Source organism: Oryctolagus cuniculus, chromosome 1 (assembly GCF_964237555.1).
Source record: "Oryctolagus cuniculus chromosome 1, mOryCun1.1, whole genome shotgun sequence".
Lineage (NCBI taxonomy): Eukaryota > Metazoa > Chordata > Mammalia > Lagomorpha > Leporidae > Oryctolagus > Oryctolagus cuniculus.
The window spans coordinates 50,232,100-50,249,918 of NC_091432.1; the positions used below are offsets into that span (position 1 = coordinate 50,232,100).

The following is a 17,819-nucleotide window of genomic DNA, read 5'->3' on the forward strand; positions in this document are numbered from 1 at the left end:
TTACTTTGGTCCTCTGATTAGTGAAATGTCTCTTCTCAACATGCCCCCAAGGAATTTTTTTCTTTTTGTGTACACTATATCTCTTTGTCACTCAACTCGTTTATTCAAAAATTTCTTGATGTAGATAAATGAGAGTTAATAAATGAGGTATTTGTTTTCAGTGGGGTTAAAGAACCTTAGGATAGATAGAACAAGGAAATGAAACTTTACCAGTGATGTTCCTTTGCATTGGACAGATGAAGAGTTAACAACTTAAACTATCTCTTGTTCGTGCACCACTGGTTATTCTTTTTTTCACCAGTCTGTAGCTCAGAAGAAGTGTGCAACTGTATTCTGCATTTGCCTTCTTTGAATCATTCCACCTATCACAAGATCACTCTTTGCTAACATGTCTAGCTACTTTTTTTTCTTTTTTATAAAAGACAAAAACAGCAAATCATACTCTCCACTCTTGGCTTTTTCTCAGATGTGGTGAACACATCACTTCTATGATGAATGAGGTTCTTCCTCAGCCATAGAATGTATTTTTCCTACAAAATAAACCACTAAGACAGCCAAATTCTCTCTCGTTCTTGCTCTAGCTCTATAAGAAGAAAAATTTGAATTCCAGAGAGCCTTCTTTTTTTTTTAAGATTTATTTATTTATTTGAAAGGCACAGTTATAGACAGAGGGGGTGAGACAGAGATTATCTTCCATCCACTAATTTACTCCCCTAATGGCTGCAATGGCCAGGAGCCGTGAACTCTTCCGGTCTTTCACATGGGTGCAGATACCCAAGGACTTGGGCCATCTTCAGCTGCTTTCCTAGGCACATCAGCAGGGATCTGGATTTGAAGTGGAGCAGCACTGGCACCCTTTTGGGATGCTGGTGTCTCAGGCTTTACCCACTAACCACAATGCCAGCCCCCAGGGAGCCTTCTTATTATGAAAGTAAGTTCACATTCTGACAGCAAGCAGGAATAAGTTAGCAAAGACTTTCATATTCATAGACAGAGAGTTGTCAGCCATAGTTACAACATAGTAAATTATATCCATATGATATTTGATGGGATGGACATGGTGAAAAAACTCCAATAATTTTAATATTATCCTTCTTTCCTAATTTTTCATGTCTCTTTAGAATTCCTTGATTTTCTACATTTTTGTTTCTAATGCATTGATGATAATTTTATCTATTAATCCAAACAAGGGGCTATCAAATCATGTTACTCCAAAATCCTACAGGAGAAAAATAGCCATTCTATTGATAAAATAGTCTAAAATACCATGATGTTCAATATGCTGTCAAACAATTCACTGGTGATTGTTGTAACTATCAATTACAGCTCTTTCACTTTTTGGAATAATTCCTTCTGGTAAATGAGATCACCTCTGAGTTCACAATGTCTTGAAAGTTGCCATGCTTCTCAGGTCCACAGAGAAAAGAATCTTTCTGAAAAAGAGCACATTTGTTGGTTGGTTGTTTTTTTTATTCTACTTTGTTTATTTTTGTTCTCTTCTTTATGCTAAGAGTTAAAACAGTTTTATTTCAAGTAGTTACATATTGTGTGGATATACTAAATTTGTCCATTCTCCAATCATTTCCAATTTTTTGACTATCATTAATGAAACTGCTATAATCCCCTTATGTAAGTTTATTTCTACACAGAAGCTCCATTTGTTTTTGGTAAATACCTAGGGAAAGAATTGTGTTATAGGTAAATGCCTAGAAGAAAACATGGGATAAACATGGTGAAAAAACTCCAGTAATTTCCACCACCAGTCTGCTAGACCTCTACCTGCTCCCTATCCTTGCCAACATGAAATGTTTAACCCATTCTAGTCGAAGTGAAATTAAATCCCATTGTGGTTTTCATGTGTCTTATCCTGATAATTAGTGATTTGTGGAATACCTTTTCATATGCTCTTAACCATAAACATATCTTTTTTTTCCAGTTTTTTTCCAACTCTTTTGACCATTCTGAAACAAGATTTGTGTGTGTGTGTATGTGTGTGCAGTTTCTTTTCTGGATGCAAGGTCTTACCAGATTTGTGTATTGTGTTTGTATTTTTTTTTCTCAGTTTGGGTCTTCACATTTTGTTTTCTAACAATATTTTGTTAGTGATAGGAAGGTTTAATTTTCTTGTGATTCCATTTATCATTTTCTTATATGTTTAGTGCTTTATGTACCATATCTAAGAATCATTTTACTCAAAGGTCATTCATAAATATTGTTCTTTTTTTGAACAATATTTTTATTTTTGAATCATGATTCACCTTAAATTAATTGTTGAGTGTAGTGTGTGCTAAGGGGTAAAGGTTTATTTTTTCAGTATACACATCTACTTATTCTCACACTACTTGTTGAAAAGACTTAACATTTCCACTTTAACAGCTTGGGTCTTTATTAAGGTACTGTGAATCCTCCAGCTTTCTTTGTTTTGGATATTCTTGCTGTTTTACTTTTCACATGAATTTTAAAGTCAATTTGCTGATTTCTAAAAAAAATCTTTTGTGGATGTTTATTGCAACGGTGTTCAGCCTATAGATAAATTTGCCACGAACTAACATCAATATTGATCCTCCTGGTATTTTCCTCTATCATGTAGGTTTCTTTCAGTCACAAATGTATTGTTTTCAGTGTAGACGTCTTTAATACTTTTTTGTCAAATCTATTCTTAAATATTTTATTTTGGATGTTATTACAAGTATAAATTTAAAAATATTTTGTTGTTAATGTACAGAAATATTATTGATTTATATATTTTTATTGTTATAACATTGTTAAATTCACCTATTCTAGTAATTATTTTGCAGGTTCCTTAGGACTTTCTGTATTAACAATTATGTTGTCTATAATTTTATTTATTCTTTTCTTTGTATTTTTTATTTCTTTAAGTGTTGTTTAGAGTGGTGAAAGTGGCTGTCTTTGCCTTGGTCTCCACTTTGAGGGGAGGGTATTAGCTATTGAATATGTTGTTAGCTATAGGATTTTGTAAGTGCCCTTTATCAGACTGAAAAACTTCCCTTCTGTTATTGGTTTTCTTATCATTTTTATAATGAATGAATACCTTGTCAAAGCCGCTTTCTGAATCTATTGTGATGATTTTGTGGGTTTTTTTTTCCTTTTTTTCTGTTAATATAGTAAATTATATTGCCTGATTTTCAAATGTTAAACTAACTTACATTCCTAAGATAAAACCTACTGGGTCCTGCCACATAATGCTGGATTCAGTTTGCTAACATTTTCTCCAGAACTTTTGCATTATGATCAAATCTCCTTCAGGGTATATTGCCTCATAAAATTAATTGGGAAGTGTTCCTTCTTCCTCTAATTTGTGCATTTGTACATATTAAAGAAACCATTTGGTAATGGAGTTTTCATTGTGGAAAGGCTCCTGGTTACAAATTCAGCTTTATTATTAGCTATCAGAGTATTTGTTTTCTATTTATTCTTTTTGAAAAAAATTTAATTTTAATTAGTTTTTAACAGATTCGATATAGTTCATAGATACAATTCTAATAATACAAATTTTGGTAATTTTTTTCTCAAAGAATTTGTTCCATTAATTGAAATTGTCAAATTTATTGGAATTAAATTACTCAAAATGCTCCCTTATTATCCTTTAATGTAGGTGGTATTCATAGTGAAATTTCCTCTTTCAGTCCAAATATTGATGTGTTTTTCTTTTGTCAATCAGTGTTACCTAAGAATTTATCAATATTATTGATCCTTTTAAATCATTAACCCTTGGATTAAAAAATTTTCTTTATTGCATCCATTTTGCATTTCATTAATTTTTATCTTTCATTCTGAAAATTTTTGACTTTTGATTGAATTACTTAATTTTATTCTATTTAAGATGGTTATTTTTAAATTTTTTAATTTATTTTAAGAACACAGAGAGAGGGAGAGGTCTTTCATTTGCTGATTCACTCCGCAAATGGCTGCAATAGCCAAGTCTGTTCCAGCCAAAGCCAAGAGCCAGGAATTCAAATCTGAGTCTCTACTATATGGGTGGCAGGGACTCTACTTCTAGAGCTATCACCAAGGCCTCCCAGGGTGTGATCTGTGGGAAGCAGGAAATGGAAGTGCAGCCAGGACTCAAATGTAGACACTTTGATATAGGTTATAGGATGTGGGCATCCCGAATGGTGTCTTCATCACTATACTGAACACCCACCCCAAGTCAATTATTGAGTTTGATGGACTTAGGGCTTACAATTTGCTGTTTGTTTTCTATTTGTTCCCTCATAATTTTTCACTTTCTATTTCTTGTTTTCTGCCATCCTTTGGGTTAATTGAATCCTTTTGAAGTTTTCCATTTGAACTACTGTGCTGGTTTTTTTTTTTTAACTATATCTCTTTATATTTTAAAATTGTATTTTCTAGGAATTCACCATATATGCTTGAGCAGCCTTCCAGTTAACATTTTACTACTGCACTTAAAATAAAAACAAGGTTTAACAAGTTAATTCCACTCATTACCTTTGCCTTTGGTGCTAATATGCTATTGTTGTCCCATATTTTACTTCTTAACATGCTATGAATCCTACAACACAATGTTTTATTTTGTACTAAATAGTCCCTTGTATTTTATTTATTTAAAAATTAAAGAAGAATTATTTGGAAGGGGGCCCTCACATGCTGGTTACTACAACAGATACCTGGGCTGGAGCTAAAGCTGGGAGCTGGAGTGCATTCCTGGTCTCCCATGTGGGTGACAGGAAGCCATTTACTTGAAATATAACCACTGCCTCACAAGGTCTACATTAGGAGGAAGCTAGAGTCAAGAGCGGAAACAGTTATCAAATCCAGGTATTCTGATGTGGTATGTAGCCATTTTAACCACTGGGCTAAATGCCTACCCTCCCTTGTACTTTAAAAATATTAAAATTAAGTTGCTACTTATGATGCCAGTATCCCATATCAGAGTGCCAATTCCATTCCTGGCTGCTCTGCTTCCAATTCAGCTCCCTTCCAATGTGCCTAAAGAAGCACTGGAAGATGGCCCAAGTACTTGGGCCCCTGCCACCCATGTGCAAGACCCAGATGGAGTTCCTGGCTCCTGGCTTTAGCTGGCCCAGTGCTGGCTTTGGTGGCTGAATGGGGCCTGAACCAACAGATGGAAGATCTCTCTCTCTCTCTCTCTCTCTCTCTATATATATATATATATATATGTATGTGTCACTCTTTCAAATAAATAAAATAAATCTTTTTTTAAGTGAGGGGCTTGCATTGTTGCACAGCATGTTAAAAATAGTAAACAATTAGTTGGTTTTTTGTTTTTTTGTTGTTGTTGTTGCTGTTGTTGTTTTTGTTTGTTTGACAGGCAGAGTGGACAGTGAGATAGAGAGACAGAGAGAAAGGTCTTCCTTTGCCGTTGCTTCACCCTCCAATGGCCGCCGCGGCCGGCGCACCGCGCTGATCTGATGGCAGGAGCCAGGTGCTTCTCCTGGTCTCCCATGGGGTGCAGGGCACAAGGACTTGGGCCATCCTCCACTGCACTCCCTGGCCACAGCAGAGAGCTGGCCTGGAAGAGGGGCAATTGGGACAGAATCCAGCACCCCCCGACCGGGACTAGAATCCGGTGTGCCAGCGCCGCAAGGTGGAGGATTAGCCTAGTGAGCCGGGCGCCGGCCTAAACAATTAGTTGTTTAGAAATGAAGTCCAGAGAAGACAAAATGTCACATACTTTTTTTATGTTCTACCTTTTTTCCAGTGCATGCAGCTTGCATTGAATGTGATTTCTTTTCATTTTGAATAATTTACTGAAACATCTCTTTTGATATCTGCTGGTAACTTATTCTCCACTTTTATTTATCTGAGAGAATATTTCACATGGATTTTGCAGCATATGTTCACTAGATAAAACTCTGAATTTTTTTCCTTTCAACATTCTAAAGGTGTTCTATAGTCTCCTAGTTTTCACTAGCCTTCATTGTTTGTAATGAATAATCAGCCATCATTTGTATTAGTGTTCCCCTGTATGAAATGTGTCCTTTTTCTATGGAAGTATTTATCTTTGGTTTTCAGCAGTTTAATATCTAAGTGTGACTTTCTTTGTATTTAGTCTGCCTGCATTTCTCTGAACATCTTGAATATGTTAGTTGATATTTCTCACCAGATTGAGGTAATTTTCAGCCAGTATCTTCCTTGAGTGACATTTTTTTTCTATTTTTGTAGAACTAGTAATTTTTTAATATACAGTATGTTGTGAGTTACAAATTGTAGAGACTCTGGATTCTCTTATCTTTGATAAATGTTATCTTTTGAGTTAGAATGCAGTTAAACTATCTGCAGATGACATTGAACTTGTACAGACTTAGTTTTTCACTGTAAGGGAGAGCGTTTCAATTCTGCTTTTGATCCTATGATGAATCCTGAGTCTTGGTATATAAAATTTATTTCTAAAAAATTCTTAATGGTGTTTTAATGACGAGTCCAAGGTGCTTAGGAATCAGTCACCTCTAACTTGGTGGGATTCAATTCTGAACTCCATTTCCCATACATGAGTATGAGTTGAAATATCTACTCATATTTTTCAGAGATAGTCCTGTTTCCCATGGGCTTATTTGAGCCTTCCCTGTACATGTTAATTACAGGGTCAGCCACTCAGACTGTCTTCTGACACACTAAGCAATTAGACTTAGATTATTGATTCTATTCTAGTCACTCCATGCTATGAAGACTATGGAGTGTCTTCATGAGAAAAACTGTGAAAACAGAATTTCATTTGATAAAATTCCCTCCATTTTAGGATTGAATCCCCTCTTGTTTCTGCTTAATTTTGGTAGTTCTTGCGTTCTTCATATGGTTGTCTTTTCGTATTTTGTCTAGAGTTTATGATATTTATATACTGGAGGATTGGTCTGATATGAGCCATTACCAAAATTGGGTCTCAGGGCAGAATCTTTTCTGCCAAAGTTTTGTATATACCACATCCTCTGTGTCTGGCAAAATATAAGTTTTAATGGGCCTTTGAGGAGGTATCTTGTTACTGTATTTTTCTCTGTTCTTTATTAATTCATTACTATCCAGTGAGACTATTCAGTGGTAATTTCTCATTTAATTTCTATTTTGATCTCTTTGGAACCTATTCGTGTTATTCTTCTGCTTACAATCCTTAAAAACTTCTTAGTCTGGTGTTCAACATACTTAGCCATCTATCGTCTGTTCACTTTTCTAATTTCATCTTCTAGTTCCCCCTATAAATCGACACCAAGCCCAGTTTCTTTGTATTCCTCCAAGCCTGTTGTGCTCTTGTTATCACTCTGTGTCCTCACTCACACAGATTCCCCAGCCTGGAATACTTTCACACCCATACTTGCTGGAAAATTCTTGTTTTTCCTTTAAGACTCTGCTCAGGCACCACAGAAGCCTCCTGAATATGCATCTCTGTCCAGCCCAACGATATTAACACTCCTGTTTCTTTCATAGTATTTTATCACCTTTGTTAGCTCTGTTTGTCGTCTTGTATTTATGTATCCTTCCTCCATTGGACTAAATTCCTGAAGAAGAATGTACATGTGTTATTCATATTTGTAGACCCCATCACAATGCTCAGTACATCTGAAATTTATCTGAAGTGTTTGCTGAATTAATGCTCAAGTAAATGACTTCTAGGCACATTATAGAATTAGACAGAGTACCTCACAAGGGAAAACTTTACTTACACACCAACCCACACTAAACACTCACTCATTCACTCAAATAGCTGTTGGAATTTACCCAGGAAGGGGCCTCTGTAGAATTAGTTCAGGACCATTGCCATAGGCTATGATGGTGAAACTGGCCTTCCTTCCAACCCACCTGGAAAAACTCAATTTTGTGTCTTCTCTTTAAATCATTCAAATCACAACTTCCTAAGGAGGTCTTTGTCTTGACAGTTTCTATTTTTTCTCTAGTTTAACTGTCTTTGTCTAACTGAACGTTCGGCTATACATAAACTGTGATTTGGGAGATGAAGGGTGAATTAGCTAATCTGAGCCTCCGAGGGGTAGTTGTACACGCCAGGAATGCTGGGTACACATGCACTGTGCTCTCCCTCGGTGTCTAGTCGGGTGCTTTTGACCTACTGGCCTTTCAGTAACTGTCCTTTGGGACTGCTGTATCCTATTATTAAAGACTCTTAGGTCAACTGGAAAGCAGTCATCTCCAGGTACGCAGCTATGGGTTTAGGCTTCTTCCAACAGCTTTCTGTGAGAAACTGTTCTTGAACTCACACAATTTCTCTTCTATTAAAAGGAAAAGAAGCTGCCTCATAGGATGATGTGTTGTTCCCCAGGACAATTCAATTCCAGAATTTTGATAGAATCATGGCTATTTAAGAACAAAATACTTTTTTTTCTCTTTTACAGTAAATTATGTCTTTCCAAAAATGTATGGAACAGTATGAAATCACGTTTGATTTGTAGTTTCTTTAATGTTAATTATAACAGAAAGTAAATTTTCAGCATCAAATACACAGGTTAATATCATGCTGTTAGAAAACAATCTGTAGTATGCTGTAGAATTTTCCATGTCTGTTTTAAAGGACTCAAAAATATATTTTTAGATTTTTGAATTTATATACACTTATATGCTCATGGGTATTTCTGCTGCTGAGATAATTCTCATTTCGTGTTAAGTAGCCAAGTTTAGAGAATTGTACGGGTACTTTCTAAGTAGTACTCTGATTTTTGCGGCACTAATGCCTCCTTAAAATTTGACACTGAACTAAATTCTTCTGCATTCAAGCAATAGATAAGTTGTCAGCTTTTGATGAATAAAGAAAAACTAGAGAATGTTTTCTACCAGAGGATTCAGTTCAGAAATATATGTTGAAAAAGCATCTTTCTGCATAGTACTCATCTGGACGCTTCCTTAATTTCCACAGAGGTTATATATGACATGCTCACCACAAAGACAGGATAGGAGAAACCCTCAACATGTCTTTGCAGGGTATTTGTAGTGTACAACCTCATATTTCCTATATCACACCCAAGTGTTAACTCAGGCATTGTAAGTCTAGTCAAGGACGATGGAGTCCCTTTACAGGATGTTAGCAATGATTATCAGGGCAAGAGTGAGAGACCATCCTCACAAGCAAGGTTGTTTTGTTATTGTTTTTCATCGACTGGGCATGATTTGCATAGTTATAAGGTAGCCTTAGAATACTATAGGTTTAGCAAATTGTGAATAATTAAAAATAAGAAAAAAAGAAAAACATCTGTCCAAGTTATGATTTTGCAAATGGATCTCTTCATTATGAACTTGTGTCATATTAGAAATCACTGCTAGAAATATGTCTGATTGGATACAAGGTATAATTTGAAGGTGTGCTTGAATTTTAGTATTTCTGGGTAAGTTTTTTTCTTACCAAATCCTGGTTCATTTTATACAACATTCACAATTTAGCTCCTCCTTCATTTCTCAGGAAAATAAAATACATGCACAACTCCCTTTCTTACTTCATATTTTTATTTCTTCACATATTTTATTTCAAACTTATTTTTTGAATTTCTCAGTTTCTAGAAGCATTCCTTGTGAATCCTGCACACAGGCTGTGTGATTAATTCAGTGTCAGTGTCTTGTAGAAAATATGTGTGGGGGGCAAGGGGAAAGATCAGTGCATGGCAGTTCATGGAGGTGGGACCTCATCTCTGTTTCTTAAAAGAAATGGAAATTTGGGGCCAGCGTTGTGGTATAACAGGTAAAACTGCTGAGAGTGACACCTGCATCCTATAAGGTCACTGGTTCGTGTCCCAGCTGCTCCACTTCTGATCCTGCTCCCTGCTAATATGCCTGGGAAAGCAGTTGATGGCTCAAGTGTTTGTGCCCCTGCACCCATGTGGGAGACTTGGAAATAGCTCCTGTATCCTGGCTTTGCCTAAGCCCAGCCCTAGCCATTGTGGCTCTTTGTGGAGTGAACCAGCAGATGGAAAACTTCTCTCTCTCTCTCTCTCTCTCTCTCTCTCTCTCTGTAACACAGACTTTCAAATAATTTAATGTTTTTTGTTTCTTAAAAAGTGGAATTTAGAAAAGCAGAGAGAATAGGAAGGAAATGCTAAGATTGCAGTATAATGACAAATTTATGTTTGGCTTGGCTTGTCTGGGAGGATCAATCGGTATGGAGTAGATGATCTAGAATGTTTTTCTATACTAAAACTGAGTCTAAAAATCCACCAAGATCTGTAGGAGATAAAGAAAGAAAGAAATGGAAGCTGATTTTTGCTAGAGATGCAAAGAAAGTTGCAACAGTGAAAGCAGATCTCAAATGTTAATCACCTGTGGCATAGCAGTTAACTTAAAATAATACTGAAATGTTTTTGCATTTGACAGTCTCCACAAACCTGTCTCCTTTTATGTGTATGCATGCCAGTATATAAATTGCTGAATCCATGTCAGTTGTAAACTAATGGCACTGAGGGCATCATAAATTACCACGGTGATCCTCAGGAGAAGACACTGTCGTATCTGAATGAGTATTTCACTTCCAGAGTAATGTATGCCTTCATCTGGCCCAGCAGTCAGCATATTGCCCTATGTTGATGGATATTGTCAGCTGGAAGCTACACTACATTTCACTGCACAATAAACATGGCTGTCAAACCCATATAAAGTGAAATCAATTTATCCTGTATGGTCAGTGCATTTTAAATGAAATTAATGTACTGTGGGTATGGTGGCAAAAAGGTAGCATATTAGTTATGCATCTCAGGATCTGAGAGTTCTCCTGTAAGGGATCATTCTGTCTAGTAGGTCTGAAAGAAGGGTGGTTTATAAAATGTGCTATTTCTGCACGATTCCCAGAAAACGGCCTCTCTGCCCTCCTTCATGCATAGAAAAAAATTTCACAATATTAGCCAATTCTATCCTTTTATCTTGTCTTTTGTTTGCAGTAAATGATGACTGTATTTGCCAAATAATAGTGTGCTTTAATGTTCTAATTTGTTACTGTCTTTGGCGCACACAAATTTGTACTTAATCAAGGTATCTAGAAAAGCAGTACAAGGGCCAGAGATTGAGTGGGTCATGTTGTTCTTGTTTAGTAACTTCACTGAGATGATTTACTTTTTTCCAGAAAATATAAATGTTGGTTCTAATGTATATATTACTTCTAAATATGGGGCACAGACTTTACTATTTCTGCAGGAGAATCCTTGGCCAAGGCCATCAGTCCAACCACTTTGCATTAGCTAGAGAAGTTCTCAGTTGAGAGGGAGATTTTCAGTAGTTGCCTCATAGCAAAGCAAATATCCATGTGTCACACTGGTCAGGTCCATGAGAATAAACAAGAACTTCATTCATTCATTCACTCAGTACCTTATAACAATTGAAATTCGGTGGACCCAGATATTTACTGAATCTTAGGAAGACAGCAAGTGAATGAGACTCAGCCCCTGCCTCTCCTCAAGGAGCTCCCAATTTAGTATGTTACTAAAGCCAGCTTTTCAGCAACTGTAAAACAGCAGGAATTTAGACATTGTTTCATAGGGAAGTGTTAAAGAAGTACCTTTGGAAAACAGAAAAATATATCATGGCCCACGAAATAAATATCTCATGTGCATATATGAGTTGAAAATGGAACTATTTCTTAATGAATATTTATTGAGTGTCTATTATGTGGGAAATCCTAGGGATACAAGAATGAGTACTACATAAACACTGACTTCAGGGATCTCACCTTCCTGGGAATGTAGAGGAAAGATCAGAGGGGAGTAGTGACATGAACGATTCATTACCCTGGGGCATGTAGCCTGAAAGCAAAGGGATGAGTTCAGCCCAGAGCATCATTGCAAATATGGCTCTTTTAGCCTGAATTTCCCTTCCCGTCTGTCTCCCTCACCCCCCTCACCTGCTGATTCCCATTCATAGATGTCACGTCTCCAGGAAGCAGTAGTTGCCCGCCTTATCTGGTGACTTCTTGGTACCTGTTAACTTCAGTATCACAGCACTTACCTCACCCTCTGTTAGAACTGTCCATCCCTCTCCTGAACTGTGAGCTCCTAGAAGCAGGAGCTGTTTTATTCACATCTGTATCCCTGGCACCTGACATGAAGCTTAGCTCATAGTACTTGTGCAGTTAATATTTCCCATCAAGTTCATTCTTTCTTGAAAAATACCAACATATGAATAGGACTTGAAAGATGAGTGGGATTTCACATGAAGGATGAAGGATCTTCATGAAGTAAGAAGAGCACAGGCCAGGGCACAACATGGTGGAAAATAATTCTATTTGCAGGGGTGGGGGTGCAGATGGGGAGAACATAGCATTTGAAGTGGCTATAGCTTTTGTCAAGTGAGGTTAAAATGACAAATAAAAAGGAGGAATTTGAAAGAATCCCAGCAGGAAAATTTACCATAAGATAATGTATCATTATTTTACTATCCCCTAGAATTGATTGGAGTAAATATAGTAGGTGAATAAAAAATGCAAATTTAATTTTGCCCACACATTTGAGGGTCACATCAGATGGGCCTATAGAATTGTCATTTAAAATTGTCTTCTGCTTCCAAGAGGTCACTTAGAAAAGAAGGGCCTAGAGAAGACAGCAGAACCAGGCGGCAAGCTGTGTTCCGTTATCCACATAATAATGCTTTGCATCCGTCTTGTTCTTCCTGCCCTGACATTCCAGGAAGTAAAGCAATGAATGGCTCTGCAGCTAAACTACAGCAGTATTATTGTTGGCCAACAGGAGGTGCCACTGTGGCTGAAGCCCGAGTCTACAGGGATGCCCGCGGCCGTGCCAGCAGCGAGCCACACATCAAGCGACCAATGAATGCATTCATGGTTTGGGCGAAGGATGAGAGGAGGAAAATCCTTCAGGCCTTCCCCGACATGCATAACTCCAACATTAGCAAAATCTTAGGTGAGTGCAGCTGATGCTGATCTTCTACCCCGGGGGGTGCTGCAGATGTGGAAGGCAGGGGTGGAAACTAACTAGGCTCTTAAGGCAGATTGCGGTTGGGCAAAGGCCGATGAAGCTTGGCCAGCTGCTCCAGGAGCCCTTGTCATCATGTCTGTTTCTCCCACCACACAGCGTGGCATTCGCTTTAGGAGTTATCGCACCCAGGAGGGCAGGTGGCTAAAATCTTATTTTAGAGACAAACTATTTATAGTGTGTGTTAATACTGTGAATTTAGCGACTCTTGAGAGTTCCCATTGCTAAACAGGAATCAGAGACAAACTTCATCTCCTGTTCTTAGTCTACTTAAATCCCGAAGTTACTTTGAAGCCTTGGGAACACTCATAGACCCCACAGTTTTCTGCTTTGGTGTTATTGGGTTTGTATGTCTCACTGAAAGAATACCTCAAGGACTAAGGGTGAACCCCGAAATGGTGTGAAATTCACGGGGTATGGAGCTGTGCCTCTAATGATAATCAGTTTAAAACTTGCAGCATAAAGCTACATGTGCTTTAATAAGATCTGACTAGTTCAAATTTCATAGCAGTGAGTTGAACACATAGACCACAGGGCAGAGACCCATTTTGTGGGGAATTGGCAGAGTGATTCCCTGTTTCTCAGGATTAAACTCAAGCCTTGTTCTATTAGCGTAAAGCTTGCCTCGTACAGATTATACAGTTTGGAATTATTGTGCTCAACATATTGAACATATTTTATTCAACATGCAGCATTACAGTCAACATGTTTCCTCTTTAAAGAGAAAAAACACAGAAGGCACTGTTCTATTTAAGCTGTCATGATGTGACAAAATCTCAAAAGGAGCTGTTTAAGAAGCTGAAAAACGTTAGAGACTTAAACTGTGGTTTTAATTTTTTAAATGTTTTGTTCAAAAGCAATAAATATTTAACCTGAATAAATATCAACGATCTGGACATACACAAATACACATGTTGTGTCGCTGTATAAATAATTTAACTTGATTCTGAGGCATTTTGAAGCAGTGACCTCTAAGAAAATTTGAAACATACGTGAGATCAAGTAGTGGTGAAATGATAAAATACACGTTTTTGTTTTGTTTTTTTCCTTTTGACTTTCAAACTTCAAGGTGGAGACTAAACTCATTACAATTAAGTGGGGTCTTATTGTTAGGGTTTCTGAGACACACACAGGGATATTATTCTTTTGAGTTTAAATACCTTTCAGCCTCAAATGCTCCTAATGGACATTTGAAAAAAAAAATCCGAAAACGTAAAATCAATGCTTCCCTGGCCTTAGAGTTTGATATTTCATTGAGATTTTCATAGTTTTCCTGCCGTTTCAGTGGCAATGTGAGTAAGCTTTCAGATGGACACAGAGCCTCTCTGTTTGCATTTTGGCAACGGTGGGAATCCATACTATTGGTGTGCATCCTGCAAAAAATACATTGGGGGTATAGTAACTATATTCATTAAAATGTAAACTTTGAAACACCAGCAGTTGCAGGGTAGCAAGATTCCTGTGGTCACTGGGGCTTTAAGCTGCTGGGAGCCAGAGGGGCACAGAGAAGCCTGTGTGCATGGAGCATCCACACAACAACCAGGAAAGAACAGGGATTGATGTGCTATTAAAGCAGACCAGGATATTGCTGGCTACAGAGAATATTTGCACAACTTTTCCATTTGTTTATGTATGAAAAAATCTCCACTGAAGAATAGCTAACGTCCAGTCCGCACAGCTGTTACTGCTTTCTTCAGCAGCAAGACACAAAAATGCAATTTGATACATGTAAAAAACACATCCCTTTTTCGTCAAGTGTTTAGATCATTCTTTATAAACAATATTGGAGAAGGGAATACTTTGCCTTCTTCCTGTGTAAACCGTATTAAAAATTTTTGTACTTTTATTGGTACAGCTTTGAATGAGCGTTTATAGTACTTGAAAATGGTATATATAATTCCAACTGTACCTTCCGGTTCTAAAGCTCTAACTTCTTAAGTAAGTTTGGGCTTTTTAATTACCCTAGGCCAGGGGAGATGGTGTGCACAGTAGATTTTTTAAGTGGAAGGGCATCCACATCTGCTGACATCTTATCAAAGGATAGCTTTGCTAAATGTACTTGGAGTATGGAAGATGTTTGAACTGTTGGTACGAAGAACTTTGCCTCAGAATCCTACCATACTCAAAAGTATGCTTGGGAAGGGTAGGATTTTAACTGTTCAAGAGAGAAGCAGAATGGACAGCAACAACTTTGGTGTGGGAGATGATCTTTAAGCAGCAGAGATGTATTTTGAAACCTTAAAGTAGCATCAGGCTTAGTTATTTGGAGAAAGTAATACAATAAGTGTGTTCCATACAATATTGTCCTTTGTTTTATAGTCTAAAACACTATTGGGAGGCTCAGTGGTCTGTGATAACAGGAGCTACCCAGGGTAGAAGTGAGTGAAGTGGTGGAAAGATGTATCTAGTCCTATTTTCCTGGAATATGTTGCTTTGATCACTTGGGTTCTTAAAACTATTTTTCGCATCTAGGATCTCGCTGGAAATCCATGTCCAACCAGGAGAAGCAACCATACTACGAAGAGCAGGCCCGGCTAAGCAAGATCCACTTAGAGAAGTACCCAAACTACAAATACAAACCCCGACCGAAGCGCACCTGCATTGTGGACGGCAAGAAGCTCCGGATTGGGGAGTACAAGCAACTGATGAGGTCTCGGAGACAGGAGATGAGGCAGTTTTTCACCGTGGGGTAAGTGCTCAGCCACCTGGGCGTTGCTTTCCTAGGACAAGAGCACAGCTTGGCCCCTGGCAGTGTTGGGGAAGCCGATCAGGGAAGGCAGGAGGATGCAGCATGCTGAAGGGGCTTAGCCATTGTCATCTCTGCTGTGTCACAAGCACACAGATGAAAACAGACCGGCAGTGGCGCACTCCCAGCTCATCACCCTTTCCATTGTTTCCCAAAGGGCTCTGAGATACTCGGTGCCCACACACAGAGTTTGCGGTAGTTTATTTAAACAGACACACAGGGAGAAAAAAAATAGAAACTAACTTTAAGAAATCCCCAGAAGCTTTCCAGCTTCTCTGGGTGGTGCTTCTGATTGTAATCACAATAGTCTGCTTTTGTTGTGGGATCTACCACAAGATAATTGGCCTTGACATTGGTTAGAGGACCTCATTTTTGGCATGAGATCCAGAACTCCTGTTGCAGTAAATTATGCTGTGGTGGAAGCAGTAACAATGTGGATTTTCTTGTTTAAATCAGAAACTAGACATGTTTTTGATATCTTCAAGTCTGATTTCATGTCATTTTGTTTAAAAATTAGGTAATAGATTTCTGGTATAAATTTCGACTTGGCTGACTGACTGTCTGCATTCACAAGAGTCTCCCTATGACCACAGTAGTCAGGATAAGTGGGGAGGCAGATGCTGTAGATTCCAGCACACTCAGACCTAGAAGCTCAGAGGCTTGGGAGCCAGGGCACCACTCTGGAGGCAAGACCTGAAGCAACTGGAAGCCAGCTGGGAAAAGGCTTAAGAGGGAGAAGTGAAGAAAGCAAAATGGAAGCTGCGTTCACTGCTGTCTTGAAGGAGGCTTGAGGAGCTATGCTGTGCCAGGGAGAAAGAAAGCTTTCCTTAATGGTAGAAAAAAAAATACCTAAAGGAGAAGCACAGAGCTGTTTATTTCTGAGGACGTGCAATAGGTAACCCCATTGGGATTAAAAGTTGGTTTCAGAAGCATATGTTTAAAAGTATAAAATTAATTTGATATAGTAAATTGTCAGAATTCAAAAAAGACAATGGGAATAGTCTAAATCCTGTATCTGCAATACGCCAGTGTTTGGGGAAGGAGCATGGCCTTTCGGGTTGATACTGAGGTTCAGATGTTGACTGTGCCACCAACCTGGGCAAGTCATTTTATCTCTTTTCTGTTTTCTCACATGTGAAATGAAACAAATAATAGTATCCATCTTGTACAATGGTTGAGGAGATTCAATGAGGCAATTTTTAAGAAGATTTATTTATTTATATTTGAAAGTCAGAGAGAGAGGGAGAGAGAAATAGCACTAGCTTCCATCCTCTAGTTCATCCTCCAGTAGGCTGCAATGGCCAGGGCCAACCTAGGCTGAAGCCAAGATCCAGGAGCTTCATCAGTCTCCCACATGGGTGTCAGGGGCCCAGACACTTGGGCCATCTTCTGCTGCTTTTCCCAGTCCATTAGCAGGGAGCTGGGTCAGAAGTGGAGCAGCCAGGACTTGCCTTGCACAGATGCCCATATGGGATGCTGGTGTCACAGGCAGTGGCTTTAACCACTATGCCACAACGTCATCCCTGAGGCAATGTTTTTAAAAAGTACATCATACAGTGCTTAGCACAATATCAATGAAGGTGAACTGTAGTGTTATCATCACCATTTAATTTGTATTGAGTATATCACAGCAATTGTTAGTATCATTAATATCACTACTATTTAACATGTATTTAATACATATCACAGTAAGACCATAAGTTTTATCACACTAGATAATCATTGAATTTCTTTATACTATGGCAAAGTTTAGAGAGGTAAGGAGGGACTTAAACCACTTTATTATCCAAAAATCCCAATATATTAATGAATGAAGACATGCAAAAATAAGGTTATCAAATTCTTCTACATTATAAATGTTCGCATTTTTCAAAGCAATGTTTTCAAACCAAAAGCTTCAATGGAATAGAACCGGCTTACACAATGGTTAGATTTATGAAACACACCAACTCATGGTGTCCTTTAGGTAGCATAGTCACAGTTACAAAATACAGATTTCAGACCTTTAAATGTTGTTAGTGTACCTCTTAGATGGTGTATAGTAGCTCTTGAAAAAATAATAAAAATTTTAAATTTGAGATCTTCAGTGATTCCTGGCCTTTCCTGAGTCATGTCGCCTATGTTCAGTGATACACAAGTGAGTCTCTTTCACTATAGTCTGGAAG

General features: G+C 37.9%; 1 protein-coding gene across 50 annotated transcripts in view; it reads left to right on the forward strand.

Moving 5' to 3' along the window:
- Positions 1-17,819, forward strand: part of SOX6 (SRY-box transcription factor 6) — a 647,773-nt gene that overhangs the window by 612,228 nt on the left and 17,726 nt on the right. For 34 of the 50 annotated variants that reach the window (XM_051833972.2, XM_070073077.1, XM_070072957.1 and 31 more), the window contains 2 exons: positions 12,603-12,836; positions 15,381-15,597. In XM_051833972.2, coding sequence (XP_051689932.1) covers positions 12,603-12,836; positions 15,381-15,597 — 451 coding nt within the window. The remainder of the gene's footprint in view (positions 1-12,602; positions 12,837-15,380; positions 15,598-17,819) is intronic. The other 16 variants (XM_070073091.1, XM_070073046.1, XM_070073098.1 and 13 more) reach the window with 1 other exon arrangement.